The sequence below is a fragment of the Gossypium arboreum genome, chromosome 6, assembly GCF_025698485.1.
Source record: "Gossypium arboreum isolate Shixiya-1 chromosome 6, ASM2569848v2, whole genome shotgun sequence".
NCBI classification, from domain to species: domain Eukaryota; kingdom Viridiplantae; phylum Streptophyta; class Magnoliopsida; order Malvales; family Malvaceae; genus Gossypium; species Gossypium arboreum.
This window is the reverse complement of record NC_069075.1, coordinates 11,569,823-11,584,933: the sequence shown is the minus strand read 5'-3', so window position 1 is coordinate 11,584,933 and position 15,111 is coordinate 11,569,823. Positions and strand designations below refer to the sequence as shown.

At 30.7% G+C, this 15,111-nt stretch overlaps 2 protein-coding genes across 2 annotated transcripts; both read left to right on the top strand.

The window, feature by feature from the left end:
* Positions 1-3,551: 3,551 nt before the first annotated feature.
* Positions 3,552-7,241, top strand: LOC108484275 (tonoplast dicarboxylate transporter-like). Its single transcript, XM_017788007.2, has 6 exons — positions 3,552-4,172; positions 5,414-5,891; positions 5,985-6,028; positions 6,112-6,207; positions 6,293-6,806; positions 6,894-7,241. The coding sequence occupies exons 1-6, from the start codon at positions 3,750-3,752 to the stop codon at positions 6,929-6,931; spliced, it is 1,593 nt and encodes a 530-aa protein (XP_017643496.1). The 5' UTR covers positions 3,552-3,749; the 3' UTR covers positions 6,932-7,241.
* Positions 7,242-12,431: 5,190 nt separating this feature from the next.
* LOC108485616 (cysteine proteinase inhibitor 1-like) lies at positions 12,432-13,059 on the top strand. The gene has a single exon (XM_017789474.2). It carries the CDS (start codon positions 12,597-12,599, stop codon positions 12,954-12,956), a length of 360 nt encoding a protein of 119 aa, XP_017644963.1. The 5' UTR covers positions 12,432-12,596; the 3' UTR covers positions 12,957-13,059.
* Positions 13,060-15,111: the final 2,052 nt, after the last annotated feature.

Genomic DNA, 15,111 nt, shown 5'->3' with positions numbered 1-15,111 from the left:
GAATCTCAATAGTTTGACTCAAAGCTTTTGGCTTTTCTTCATTTGTGCTCATCTTAGAAACGTTTTTGCTACACAAGGTGAAGAAAGATATTTGACTGGTATTTTGATTGTGAATCGTTTTTTGGTATTGGCTTATGGTAGTTTTCTCCTTTGCATTTTTGGTTTTGTTTTTTCCTATGTGCAGTTTCATTGTTTAACCGTTTGGTCTGCTGTTGTTTTTGTCTTTTCAATTTACTTTTGTTGTGATTTTTGTTTTTCTCCACATTGAGCCATGTGCTTCAATAAATATCAGTCTTTTATACTAAAAAATTATATATTTAATTAATTAGAGATGAAATAATCATTTAATATTATAACTTAATTGTTTTATTTTTAATTGGTGATATTATAAAATTTTAAGATTTATCTCTTAGTTAATTAAAATTAATTAAAAATAATAATCATGACACAATATATGAGGTCATCATTTTCCTGTGGTAACTTTAGGTTTGCCCACAATAAATTTAACTTAAACACGTGATGCTTTATAATTGATCTAAAAATTTACTTTGTCTACACACCCATTTAAGTTTTTAAATTTATCATATGGTCCAAATGAGAGAATGTTAAAGACTGATGTGGTCATAGGATACAATCAATTAAATTAATTATTTAATTTAAGTAATATTATCTAAATAAATAATATACAAGTTAAACCTAAAAAATAAGTACTCTCTAAATCATTGATTAAAATAAAATCTTAAATATGGGTCCCTAGTCTAATATTATAGATATAAAACTTATGAGCATGTAGGTGATTGCTGCCCAATTGATTCAGTCCAGATTTTTGGGACAATTAGTAAATACAAACAACCACCCATGTGTAAGAAGTAGGTATAGGGATGTATCACATTCACTCATGTTGCTATATGTTCAGATTGGACTGCACTGCTAAGCCTAAGGGACCATGTGAGGCCGAGGATGAATTATTAGAATTCAGTTTGGCCTTTACCTTATCAACCCACACGCGTCCCCTTTTATTTGGTTACCTCGAACTTTCTCAGTTAAAACCTGAACCAGGTGCAACACTTTTTCCCAGTTGGTCCACTTGGCTGCTCCCACAAACCTTTGGATGCTTAGCATTGATTGACAATTATTGCAGTCCAACTGATCCAGTAAATTATTGTACATTTCCTCTTTTGTGTTTTTGAGTTTTGACCTTTTACCTTACTTTTCACAGCCCAAATGTTTGAACCCAAAATACCAATGTTTCCCATGTGGAGCAAAAACAAACTTAAATAGATTAATTCAACACAAATATCCCCCACACGTAAAACCATTCGATGATGTTGAATTTATTCTAGATTTTCAAGTGATTCAAGTTTTCATTTTACCGTAATAAGAGTATTTATTGTTGGTAGTATAACTAATCTCTTTATTGTAGGTGATTTTTAAAGAGATAAACGATTGATGGTAAAATGTGTTTCATGACTAATCTTTCTTTGATAGCATGACTATTATAATTCTCTGTTGAAAAAAATTATAATTTTTAGAAACTTTGAGGTATATTCTCGATTGGTAAATGTAGAGAATTAAATAAAAAAATTATAGTTTTATATTTTACTCAATGAGACTTTTAGAACGATATATCATATGCTCAAAATAGTTGAGTGATGAATGAGAAATTAATACTCAAAGTAAGTTACTTGTGAATATATGTTGAGGAAAAGAAAAACTTAAATCTCATATTGGTTAAATACCAAGTATGAGATGTGTATATATATGAGAACTCACTAAAAAGATTATTGAATGACTAAGTTTAAAACTCATATTTGGGGTGCACCCACACAACGTGGTTGACGTGAAATGTCTAGATCAACCGGGCCCAAAATAGGTTTGTAGATATTTTAGCCCAATATGAAATTTAATTTTCTCTGCAAAATTGATTTAAAGGCTCTTTTAATGCAGATTTTATATCTTTATTCATGGAAATTTTCAAAATTCCACTATATTGAATGCTTATAAAAGCCTAAAGAATTCTACAGAATTTTTTAGATACACACTCACAACGAATTTATTCTGTTCTCGAAAATTTTTTCCTTTTTCTCTCCATATTTTCATATGTTTCTGTGATAGATGAAGACAAGATTTTGTTCGTTGATCATTATAGATGTGCTACTGTTTCGATCATCTTGTTGCTGTATCCCGAGAGACAATTGACTTACGTTTCTCCAAGTACCATAGGAGCGGCCGAATCTGTCTTAAGAAAACTGTATTAACAGGCCTCAACATCTAGTAAAACTCGATTTTCTTATTTGATTTCTAGTTTTCATAATCTTGTTTATTTAGTTTTTTTCCATATATGATACTTTAAATATAAATATTTATTTAATTTGTTTTATTTAAATCTAGTGTTTTTAGATAAATATAGATATTTGTTTATATCATTTATTGAGATCTTATATTTAATATAATTATTTATATTTATATTTGTTTGTTAATGTATTTTGTCCAACATTCCCTTCCTTCAATGAAATATCACATCTTCTTTATTTATCGATATTATTATTTAAAATTTTATTAAGATCAAATTATCAACTCAATTATAAATTTATTTAAACACCCAATTATTTTTACCCAAAATCTAATTGTTAATTTATTTGCATTAAATGAATTACATATGACTTAACTTGTTCCTACTAATTAAAATTCAATTATGGTTACCTGAACAAGAAAATTCAAACATGGTAGAACAAAAATAGTGACAGGCTAAGAAGTAATCTCCCCAAACAGATAGCTATAAACCTTACATGTCAGCTTAATCTTTATCAAGTAATTTTTGTTTTAAAAAAATTGTCACTTGCAGAATAGACAGACAAAGCTATCACTTCCAAACACATTTACTATTTTTTTTTTATTACTCTACCTTCGTTTTCATTTTTCTACAAACAAATTGTTGCAACTTTTCTTTTTATTTATTTTCCATGAATTTGTTTTCTTGAATCAAACAAATGTCTGGCTGACTGGGGCTCTCACACTTTTTTCCATTGTTCCATGTTACGTATTTATATCATCAACCCCAAATGCAAATAAAATTTAGATCGCCTACTCACAAATAGGTTAGGCCCGACCAATTCAGTACATGCAGGTCTTGAATTTTATGATCTCAATTTATATATATTAAGGAGTTCGCATGCAAGGACTACAAAGTTTAATAAGTAGATTAAAATAATTCACATGTCCAATATACATAAAGCGTAAAAGAATGTCAATTCTATGAATAATAATTATGTGTATAAATATTCAATTATCTCCGTTAATGAAATATTACAGAAAAATACTCAAGAGTCAAGAGTACCATATCTCAATTAGTTGAAACATTTTGAGAAATTATACCTTGTATGTAACAATCAATAACCCATGAAAGGACTAATCTACAAAGGCTAAGATAAGTTGTGGCATAAAGATACCCACGTGGCTTTGTTGATGATCTGTAATTGGCCCTATCCATGCATCCCGTACTTTGAATCCAAGCATAATCCTATATATATATATTATATATTTAAATTTATTAATTTTATCGAATCATTATGGTTTCTAATGTTTATACTAATCAACATTTGTAAGCTATATGCCAAAAACAACTAATTACGGGGAAAAGCGAATTTGTCAATAGCTAGCCTCCGTCCCAAGTTTCAGATATAAAAGCAAGCCTTGTCCAAGCCTCTTATTTTCCACCACACTTGATTCATATCCATCTCGCCGGAAAAATGCCCGCCGGTGACAATTCCGATGATTCAAAAGCCCCACTTCTCCCCATCAACGAACCAGTGGAGTCTTCATCGAGTTCACCCTTTTCTCTGAAATCCTTGATCTCACTTAAAAGTTTCTATGTGGTGTTAGGACCCATATTGTGTGCCATCGTGTGTGTTTTTGTGAAGTTCGATGGTCCAGTGACTAGCCGGAACATGTTAGCTGTTCTGGCCTGGGTCTTCTCTTGGTGGCTCACTGAGGCCGTGCCGATGCCAATCACCTCCATGGCACCTCTCTTTTTGTTTCCCCTCTTTGGAATTTCTTCTGCAGATAGTGTTGCCCACTCGTATATGGATGATGTGATTACCCTGGTTCTGGGTAGTTTTATACTTGTTCTTGCTGTTGAGCGCTACAACATTCATAGAAGATTGGCCTTAAATGTGAGTTTCCCTTATCGATTTTACTCGTTTCAACTGTATTTTTCTCCCTCAAGTTGATTCCTTCTTGTTAGAAAATTGACATAGCTGACAGTAATCCATAGAACACATGAAGTTTATAGCAGCTTCTTTGTGTTTGGATCGATTTTGGACTCAAATTCAAAGTAGATTATTAAAAGATTATACTATTTGTTGAAGCAATTAAAAGGAAATTTTGCTCAAATGCTATCACAAAAAGGGTTTTCTTTTTTGGCAAAAAAACAATACTGGGTCTTTTAATTTGCTCAAAAGCTTCAACATGATTTCAGACTGCAAAAAATATCAAACTAGTCCCTGTATATTAGATTAAAGAACACAATGGTCCTTTCTGTTAAAAATGCCATCCATTTATACTGTTAAAAATTAGTGTGGTTGATAGAATAACTAGATAGTGACATGTGACATGCCACGTGTATTTTATGCTGATGTATAGGGATCCATTTTTAATAGAAAAATAGATGAAATTGTTAACAGAAGAACCAAATTACTCTTTGATCTAATATATAGGAATTAATTTACTATTTTTTTTAGTAAATGAGGTAAAATGCAATCGACTCCTAGTATAGAGGTCTCCATGGCACTTTTACCGATTTCAAAACATATCTTTTACTTGTTATTATCATACCATTTGTTGTAGTAAAAGTTTTTAAAATTATTTTTTAGATTCTAAATTAGCCACTAAACTTTAAAAATGTTCTAATTGAGTCATCAAAATATTAATATTATATCAATCAGGTCTTTTCGTTAACCTAATAACTGATTTAAGTCTTATATGTAGCATTTTTAAAATGTGTGGATTAAATTTTAACCATGTATGTACTTATGGACAATTTGGATTTAACATATTAAAGAAAAACAATGTTATTAAAAAGATAGTGTTACATTTGAACTAACATTTAATGCCGAAGCTAATGGTTAAACAAATAGAAAGATCTAATTGTTACAAAACTAATAATTTAAAGTTTCAATCAGAATGTTTTGAAATTTAGAGACTGATATCAAACTTTGAGTCATCATTTAAGGACTTATGGTGAAATTAACCCAATCATTAAAATGAAAAAGAAGTGCCAAACCCTTTTTCTTTTTCTTTTTTTTCTGACAAGTCATATGAACATATCTGTTTTGGATTTAGAGAGACAACATTATATCATAACCAAAAATTCCCATCATGACTACTCAACTAACGTTGTGCGTGGATCACACAGATCACTTCGCGCTTCTGCGGGGAGCCAGTGAACCCACCTCTCCTCTTACTCGGCATATGCGGGACCACTTTCTTCCTCAGCATGTGGATGCACAACGTGGCCTGCGCCGTCATGATGATGCCCGTTGCCACCGGGATCCTACAGCGCCTCCCGACGGGCCCCACCCAATCCACCCACATCCGCGACTTCTGTCGGGCTGTCATCCTCGGCGTCACGTTCGCCACCCCCATCGGTGGGATGAGCACCCTCACCGGAACCGGTGTCAACTTGATATTGGTAGCCATGTATAAAGGCTCATATCCAGATGCTGAACCCATCGGCTATAACACATGGTTCTTCTTCGGTTTCCCCTTGGCCGTCTTGATTTTCTTCGCGTTTTGGGCGATACTCTGTCTGCTCTACTTATCCAGAGGCTCTAGCCAAGCCCTCTCTGCCTACTTGGATAAAACCCACCTCAAGAGGGAACTCAACTTGTTAGGTATATAAACAAATTAAACCCCACTAAAATAATCGGAGTTCAATGATATAATTTGATGAAATTAAAGTAGTATTTTGCATTTGGTATGAACAGGTCCAATGGCTTTTGCAGAGAAGATGGTTTTAGCTGTGTTCGGGGTTCGTATTTATCTCTAATCAATGAACTATTATGTTTATAATGAATTTTAACTAAAAAGACAAAGGTAAATGGCTAAGTACAGGTGCTGGTAGCTTTATGGATGACCAGAAGCATAACTGAAGACATTCCGGGATGGGGAACTCTGTTCAATGGCCGTGCAGGCGATGGAACCGTCAGTGTGAGTAACATAAACTTTAAAAGAAGACTTGCAATAATAAAGCCCCAAAATTTGATGTGATGAACTATAATCTTAAACCGTGTAGGTTCTTGTGGCAACTTTTTTGTTCGTAATTCCCAACAAGAAGCGAAAGGGAGAGAAATTGATGGACTGGAACGAATGCAAGAAGCTGCCATGGAACATTATTTTGTTACTAGGGGCTGGTTTCGCCATAGCCGACGGAGTCCAGTCAAGCGGACTCGCTGATCAATTATCCAAAACTCTAGATTTTCTCGAAGAGGCTCCGTATTTAGCTATTGCCCCCGCGGTGTGTTTAATCTGTGCCATAATTACCGAGTTTATAACATCAAATGATGCTACTGCTACCCTTGTGCTTCCACTTTTGATTCAAATGGCAAAAACCATGCATGTTCACCCATTACTCCTTATGGTCCCTGGAGCAGTGGGATCACAATTTGCTTTTATTCTTGCGACGGCAACACCTTCGAATATCATTGGATTCGCGACGGGGCATATAAATATTCCAGATATGGTGAAGACGGGGATACCGCTTAAGACTGCTGGCATTGTGATTTTATCCTTGTTAATGCCTACGCTTGGTAAGCTAATCCTTCCTTATTCCATTTTTAGTTCAAACGACAGGTTTTTGTGGGTTTATAATTTGTTGTAAACTTTTGTGATGGCAGGTGTTTATGTTTTTGGACTAAACGGAGGAGTTCAATAGCTGCAAGGGGAAGTATGATATATATATACATGTATGTATATAGTGTCGTTTGATAGCAAAAAATGGTAAAATTTATTGAGACAAGATGTACAGCCATACAGGTCTATCACAAGTTGTGCAAAAGCATGAGAAGAATGAAGCTTCATTTATTGGTTGCAACAAAGTGATCAGAAGAGCTGTGGGGAGAATTCTTGAATCTACTTTATCATTTTGTAGAATATGTATTCCATTTGTTTTTCAATTTTTATAGAAAATGTTTGTGCATTCATAGTGATGAATTTATTACCATGAATTGTTGTGTTAGTAGAAATTGTCCTCAGAAACTTGAGGAGTGTAGAGCTACCATCAAAACAAAGAATTCACCTCATCACATCACATAAATCAAAATCCAACCCAAGGTTTAAGTGAAAACAGAGCATTCAAAACAGGATGGGGTTCTAATCCCATAAATTGAATATTTGACCCCGGAAGCTAGCGATGCCCATCTTGATACATGTCTTGTTATATGCTGCTGCCCTCGTAGACTAAACTGATGTTCTCAAGTCTCTTGATATCCTTTAGCAACGCTTTTATCCTCCAGTTGTAAATCTTTAATCTCCACCATTTTGCTGAATGAAAAAAGTAGCTCCTGATTTTGATTTATCAACGCACATGCTGTTCCTGTTCCAGCACGGCCTCGCTTCCTTGCAAAAACACCGAAACAATGGTGACTATTTCTATAGTTGTGAGTATTATTCAGTACATTCATTCCTCTACTGTGATCCTCTTGCCAAGTATTGCTTTGGCTTCTTGCCTTACTAATTGTCTGCTCTACCTTTGCTTCTATTCCTTCAAAGCAACATTCATTTCTTTGTAGGCATATGCACCAACGAATGCTGATCATCTCGTATCTGCCAGGGCTAAGTCTGCTGTTCTTTGATGGAGGCTCTTTATTATCATCTTAAATGATCCAAGTCAGTACAAACATCCAATATCATGATTACCAATCCCATGTGTTCTTATACCTACATTCGAACCAAACAATGTTCCCCTAGCAAACCAATTTGTTTAGGCCCATTGGAGTAATAAATTTTTTTTGACCAAATAGGTTCGCCATATGAATTCTTAAAAGGATAAACTATAAAAATAATTACTTTTATTTGTTTCAGATTATATTTTAGTCACTTATATTTGAAATGTTATGTTTTAGTCACTTACGTTATCATTTTGTTATGAAGTGGTCACTCTACCGTTAAGCTCTGTTATCTCCTTAACAGCAGTCCTATGTGGCAGTCCAAATAGGTTTTAAATGCCAACTTAGATGTTCAGTTGTTGAGATGAAAATATGTTTTTAATTAAATAAATTTAATTTGGATTGCCACGTAGGACATCTAAGTTGGCATTTAAAACTCATTTGAACTACCACGTAGGATAACCGTTAGAAAGATAACGGAGCATAAAGACAAAGTAACCACTTCATAACAAAATGATAACGTAAGTGACTAAAACATAACATTTCAAACATAAGTGATTAAAATGAAATCTGAAACAAATAAAAATGACTATTTTTATAGTTTATCTTCTTAAAATCATCTTAGTTATGGCCATTGAGCCCAATTTAAAAGTTTTTGAGAAGAAAGTAATAATGTACATAAATGATAACCTTGACCTTCTTATTTTTCCCCATTAAAAAATGTTTAATGGTAAAAAAATAATCTCTAAAAAAATTATAAAATCAATTGAGACCTCAACACTCTTGCAACTAAAAAATTCACCAGCAAGACCCTAATTAATGCTCACCACGTAGGAAGTAAATATTAATTTTAAATTTTAAATTTATTAATATAATATTTTATATTATTTTAAATAGTTTGGGATGAAAGATGAATTTAATATTTTGAATATCTCATTTTTAATAAAGATAATTTGTTTTAATTTTATAATAAAATAAAATCGATTAATATTTTTTATTTTAAGTGACGAGTTATTTACCTACTTATTATATTCAACATTTTTGTAGTTGAAAATTTTATATTAAGTAAAAATTAAAATAATTATAAGAAATATATAAACTATTAAATATTGAAAATTTTTAATGATATGTCAAATACACCCTCACCTTCTGCAACTATTTTTTATAGCATTATCGAGGGTCCAACCAGAGCATAACATCTAACGAGCCACGTCTAAGTCTAAAATTTCAAGTTGCCTAATATGGAATTGGAACTAAAAGTAGAAATTTATATATATATATGAAAATATTTGCTGGGTTGTATTATTATAAAAACAAACCAAACAAAGCCCAAGCAGAACTGTTGGGCTCAGAACAAAACTGTCCAGAAAAACACCGAAAAAGTAAAAGACAAAAAAGCAACCCGCCTAATGAGCTGTCCTCCTCTGGAATCTTCTAACCTGTCCGAAACAACGATCAGCTCCTGAGAAGAAAACTGTCGGCCTTCTGTTCTTTCAATGTGTCTTCTCCCATTTTGTTCCTTCTTCTCCAGAAATTAGTCCAGATTCGGGTTCCTCCTCCAACACCGATCAGTCGCTCCGTTCACAAGGTAAGCCTGATCTCCCCTTTTTAATCCATCTGTTGCCAAGGAGTGAGCGGATCCATAAAGAACCTATTGGGTTGTCTGAGAAAAAAAAATAGAACCTTAAGTCTAAAATCAATCCTTGTTTCTGTAGAACATACTTGTGTTTTTTTTTATTTTCTTTACGAAATTACACCTTTCAAAATCGTTTTTTTGAAAACGAGAAATTGACTTTTGAAAATGAAAATTTGGGAGTCGCTATCAATAATTTTTAATAGGGTGTGATTGGATCACCTCAAAACATGATTGTTTTTAAAAAATAAATAAAATTTCTAAAACGACGATTTTGGTCTGCGAAAATATAAAATTAGTTCGGGAGTCAGTTACGTACGAGGAAGGACTAGCACCCTCGATACGCCCGAAATTAGTACTTGATTGATTATTTAGTGTCTTAATGTCGAAAATTAAAAATTTAGACAGAGTTTAAAACGCGATCCTCCTTTTATTGACTTTTAAAACATTTAGGCAAGTCAAATGTGTACTAAAGATCATCTCACTTCAAGATAAAACATTACATCCAGTATGTTAGGACACAAGATTTTTTAACCTCAATTGTGAGCTTGTCTTTTAAACGTGCGTTTTAGCCTTAAGAGGATATTCGAATATTCAAAACAAACAAAGAAAGCGAAACCCAGTACGTTAGGGCACGATTCTTCGAATTCTTTGAATACCGACCATTACTTTTATTTTGAAAATTTTTTAGAGTGAATTGGTAAGAGGATATCCGAATATTCAAGACAAACAAAAAAAGCGAAACCCAGTACGTTAGGGCACGATTCTTCGAAGTCTTTAAATACCGAACATTGCTATTATTTTAAAAATAATTGAGAATAAATCTGTGAATAAATTAATTTGGGCAATTAAAATTTAAAAAAACGAAAATAATGGTATGTCACATGTAAATAACATTACCATAATAAGCTGAACGATGCATATTAACAATAAAACATAGTGACAAAAAAGAAAGATTTAATGATAAATAATAAAATGGTAGTGGTAAATGGTAGTGGTAAATGGCAGTGGTAACATGTTAATAATGGTACAAACAAAAGAAATAAAACAATTATATAAATATATAAAACAAAAGAAAATAGGAAAAATGATTCCTATAATACACATATTAATAATAAGAAAATAGTTAAAATAGACAGAGTATAGTTTTAAAACGGGATCTTCAAAAGAAATAAATTGTATATATGAAAATATAATATATATATATATATATATATATATATATATATATAAAAGAAAGGATTTATACATAAAAATAATAATGTGAAAACGATAATATATATACATATGGAGGATAAAACAAATATAAAAAGAAAATATATAGGGTAATGAAAATGTAGAATTAATTAACTATAATAATAGTAATAATAGAATAATGCTACAATAACCATAAACATAGTAATAACGATTAAAATAATAATAACAACAACAAAATAGAAGACAATAATAAAAATATATTAATAAAATAATAATATAAAAATAATAAAAATAAAAATATGTTTCTAATAATAATAATAAATCAATAATGATAATAAATATATACAAAATAATAGTAACAGTAATAAAATAATAATAATAATATTAATAATAATAATAATATTAAAAATAACACTCTCCCCCTCCTTTCTAAATCCGGCCATCGGTCCGGCCTTGCCCCTGTCACCGGACCCCCACGGGCCGCCGTCGGCGCCACCGTGCACGGCAGTCGGACTTCTAAAAAAATCATTTTTCGGTAATTCTAAAATGGGTAAGCTTTTTCCTTTTATTTATACTTTCGTATAAGAAAACAAAATAAAATTGAAAAGAAAACAATAAACAAACAAAGAACTTAAAACGAGAATAGACAAAGAAAACCTCTTTTGCTTTGATATTTGATTAATCTCCAAAAAAGAACTCCCCCCTTGTACAATAGTTTTGAATGGCTTTTATAGCCAACTTTTACAATTGATTGCCCTTTCTTTTTGTAGGCAAGTGGGGTGATGGAGATAGTGGATGGTTTAGTGGGGTGATGGAGTTAGTGGGGTGATTTAGTAGGATGTGGGGGTGATGGAGGTAGTGGATGGTTTCTTGTATTGGGTCATGGCATAAATTAGTTGGGGTGTGTAGTGTATTTGGGTTTGGGTTTGTGAGCTTTGGGCCCGGGCATAAATTTGGTCCTACAACACCTATTGATTTAAGGTTTCATTCATGGATTCGAACAATGAAACCTAAAACGACGTAAAAAGTTATTATAATCTAAAAAATTGATTTGAAATTCGAATTCGAGAAACCCTAAAGAGTGCTTAAATCCCTATTATATGGTTTCCAATTTCTTTTTGTTAATTGATTTAGATAATGTGTTTTTGAGATCGAAATATGTTAATTTGGAAAAAAGATAAATATTAAAATTATTCATAAATTTTAATTTAATATGTAATTTAATATATGAATTTTAATTTGGTGTATTTGTACAGTTTAAATATATATATGAAATTTTAATTTTAATTCAATCAAAACAATTGAAGAAAGAAATACATCAATTTTTTATATGGGATAAACATAAATATTTTTTATGTAATATACAAATATAAAATGATGTAGTATCAACAATTGTCTTAATAATTTATAAGAATTAGATTAAATAAAAATTTTATGTATAAACAAAATTAAAATTTATGTATATAATTGCATATTAAATTAAAAATTTTAATTTATGTATGATTTTAATTTCCTTAAACTTTCAACAAAACTTTCATTTTTTTTTTAAAATATCATAATTTTGTTTTAAATTTTTGCTGAAACCCCAGCATAGAGCAGCGAAAAATACTAGTTGAAATATTTTTAATTATTTATTCAAATTAATTGATGATCATAATCTATTGGCTCCACTTTTGTCTATTTTTCGGCGGGTTCCAGTTTTGGGCTTTGCCGCGTTACAGAATGACCTGACCACCGCGTGGCTCCACCGTAATGTCAATCAATGTCAGGGTGCAGTCGCCATAAATTAAAACCCGTGTTCCATTCACCCATATAAATAAAATGACTCTAAATTCAAACCCAAAAGGCAAAGACACTCCGAAAAGAAACTAAACGGAGACTCGATGCAGCAAAATTCACGTTTCGTGCTCCTCTCGCTATCCCTCCTTTTCCTTCCATTCATTTTCTCCAACGCCGAAAAGGGCCATCTTTTCGGAGGATGGACACCGATCAAGGACATCAAGGACCCTCACGTGATGGAGATTGCAGAATTTGCCGTCGATGAGTATAACAAGCAGTCAAACTCGAGTTTAATTTTGCAGAAGGTGGTGAAAGGTGAAACCCAGGTGGTGGCCGGGATTAACTATCGGCTGGTTTTGAAGGCAAAGAATGGAAGCATGGCTAAGAAATACCAGGCTGTGGTGTGGGAGAAGTCGTGGCTGAATTTCAGAAATCTTACCTCCTTTACTCTCGTCAAGGGTTAGATTTTATTATCATGCTATGGTTGTTCATGTATGTCATATTATCCTTTTATGTTCCGATGTTACGGAGAATAAAATCTTTTTAATACATATTTACGTTGCTTAATTTAGGGTTATCTGCTGAAAAGTTTTTGAGAAAATATGTTGATTTTCAAAATTTTTATCGATCTAGGTACGTTGTTTTTAGAAAGAAAAATATATTCTGGAGGATGCAATTTCACAGTTTTGATTATAAGACGTATTTTTAGAAGAGAGAATAAAATTATGTCTTACACTATCATATTAGTGAATTATTTAGAAATTCAGCTTAATTTCTCAAATGATTTTTTTATATAAATTAACTTATTTATGTCACCATTTTCAAATTTGCTTAAATTAGTGCTACTGCTTAGCTTATACCTTAATTTTTAAATTTATTTTTAAAGACATGTTTTTGTCAAAGATGGTAATAAATTATTAATTTTTAGTTATATAAAAAAAAGTGATATTAATGCAAATTTTTTTATTAATAAGATCAGATAAAATTAGTAGTCTAAAGATTACTTTAAAAAAACTAATCTAAAATTACAGTATAGTTTAGACACGAAATTACTTTCTTTTTAAAATTTGAAATTAAAAATATTAGATTTTATCATATTCATAATGTATGTGAATGAAAAAATTATATTAAAAATATATTTTTAAAAATATTTTAACGAATGATTGTTAATAGTGTCAGAATGAATTTAGTAGTCTTGTATTTTATTTTCAAAATATTGTATTTCAATTATTTTATTTAAAATTATATAAAAATATGAAAGATGAAAATACTCTTATAATAATATTAATTATCTTTTAAAATAAAAATATCTTAATAATTTTACAATTAAGTTAATGTTTAGTTGATTCGTGACTAAACTCAATTGACATTTTAGTATTTAAACTATATGCTTTATTATTTATTGTATATTTTTAAACACGTATTTGCGTTCTAAATTTATGGTTTCCACGTGTAGACACGTGTGATAGGATTTGTAGTGTTTTTAATAGGAATTTTAGTTTTATGTGCAATTTAATACATAGATTGTGATTTAGTGCAATCATATACATGAATAATATTGGTTCATATGTATAGATATAACTTTGATTTTGGTCCAATTGTACACATCTAAAGAAATAAAGAATTTATTTATTTTCATATTGGATTAATATAATTATTTGTTTATATATATATAAACTTAAAATGGTGCTATATTGATAATATTGTTAGTGGTTTTGTGAAAATTGAATCAAATTAAATTATCATATATAAAATTGTATAAAATCAAAGTTTATGCATAAAAGCGTATATTGGACTAAAGTTCAAGTATAATTTTAATATTTATTCCTAAATTTATGACTCACTCACAACATAAGTGAAAAATAATTATTTAACATATATATTAATTAAAATTCATATAAAAATAAAATGATACTTTGGTTGAAATAATAAAATTAAATATTTAATATGCATGTACTCCAAATTCAAATCCTATCATAATATTATTTTATTCAAAACATGAAAAAGACTAGGCTTGTATATTAAAAAACCCTCGAACTATAATGAATTATTTAAATAAGCTCTTATAATATTTTTGTACTTAAATAAGTCCCTTTTTTTTAATTTATATTCAGAGGCGGATTTAGGGGGTTGGCAAGGGCCCCCAAAAATAGAAATTTAACTATTTTGGCCATTTAAATTTTTAAAAATTTTAAATTAGTAAAGATAAAAATATACTTTGACCCTCTTAAAAATAATAAAATATAATTTAATCCTTTAAAATTATAAAGATATAAACAATTTAATTTTAACCCCTAAAATTTTTTCTTGGCTTCACCCCTCTCTATACTCATAAAAGCCCTCATCTTTAGTTGCTTGGCATTATTTGACGAGAGCTTTTATGAGTATAGATTAAAGAAAAGTGGCTTATTTAGGTACAAAAATATTATAAAGGCTTATTTAAATAAATCATTATAGTTTAAGGGATTTTGTAAATATATAAGTCAAAAGAAAGAATCCGTATTAATCTTTGTTTTTTTTTTATATAAAAAGGGTATTTTAACAATATCTCGACTGAGTTGGTTTCCGGTTGACTTATGGCATCAATTCAATCAGAAGCTTGATATAAGTATAGATAGA

Bases quoted from the DNA above. Each gene is read 5' to 3' on its own strand.
- LOC108485616 (XM_017789474.2), top strand. From the start codon at position 12,597: ATGCAGCAAAATTCACGTTTCGTGCTCCTCTCGCTATCCCTCCTTTTC.
- LOC108484275 (XM_017788007.2), top strand. From the start codon at position 3,750: ATGCCCGCCGGTGACAATTCCGATGATTCAAAAGCCCCACTTCTCCCC. The intron at 4,173-5,413 runs GTGAGTTTCCCT...TGGATCACACAG, and splicing joins ATAGAAGATTGGCCTTAAAT to ATCACTTCGCGCTTCTGCGG. The intron at 6,807-6,893 runs GTAAGCTAATCC...TTGTGATGGCAG, and splicing joins CTTGTTAATGCCTACGCTTG to GTGTTTATGTTTTTGGACTA.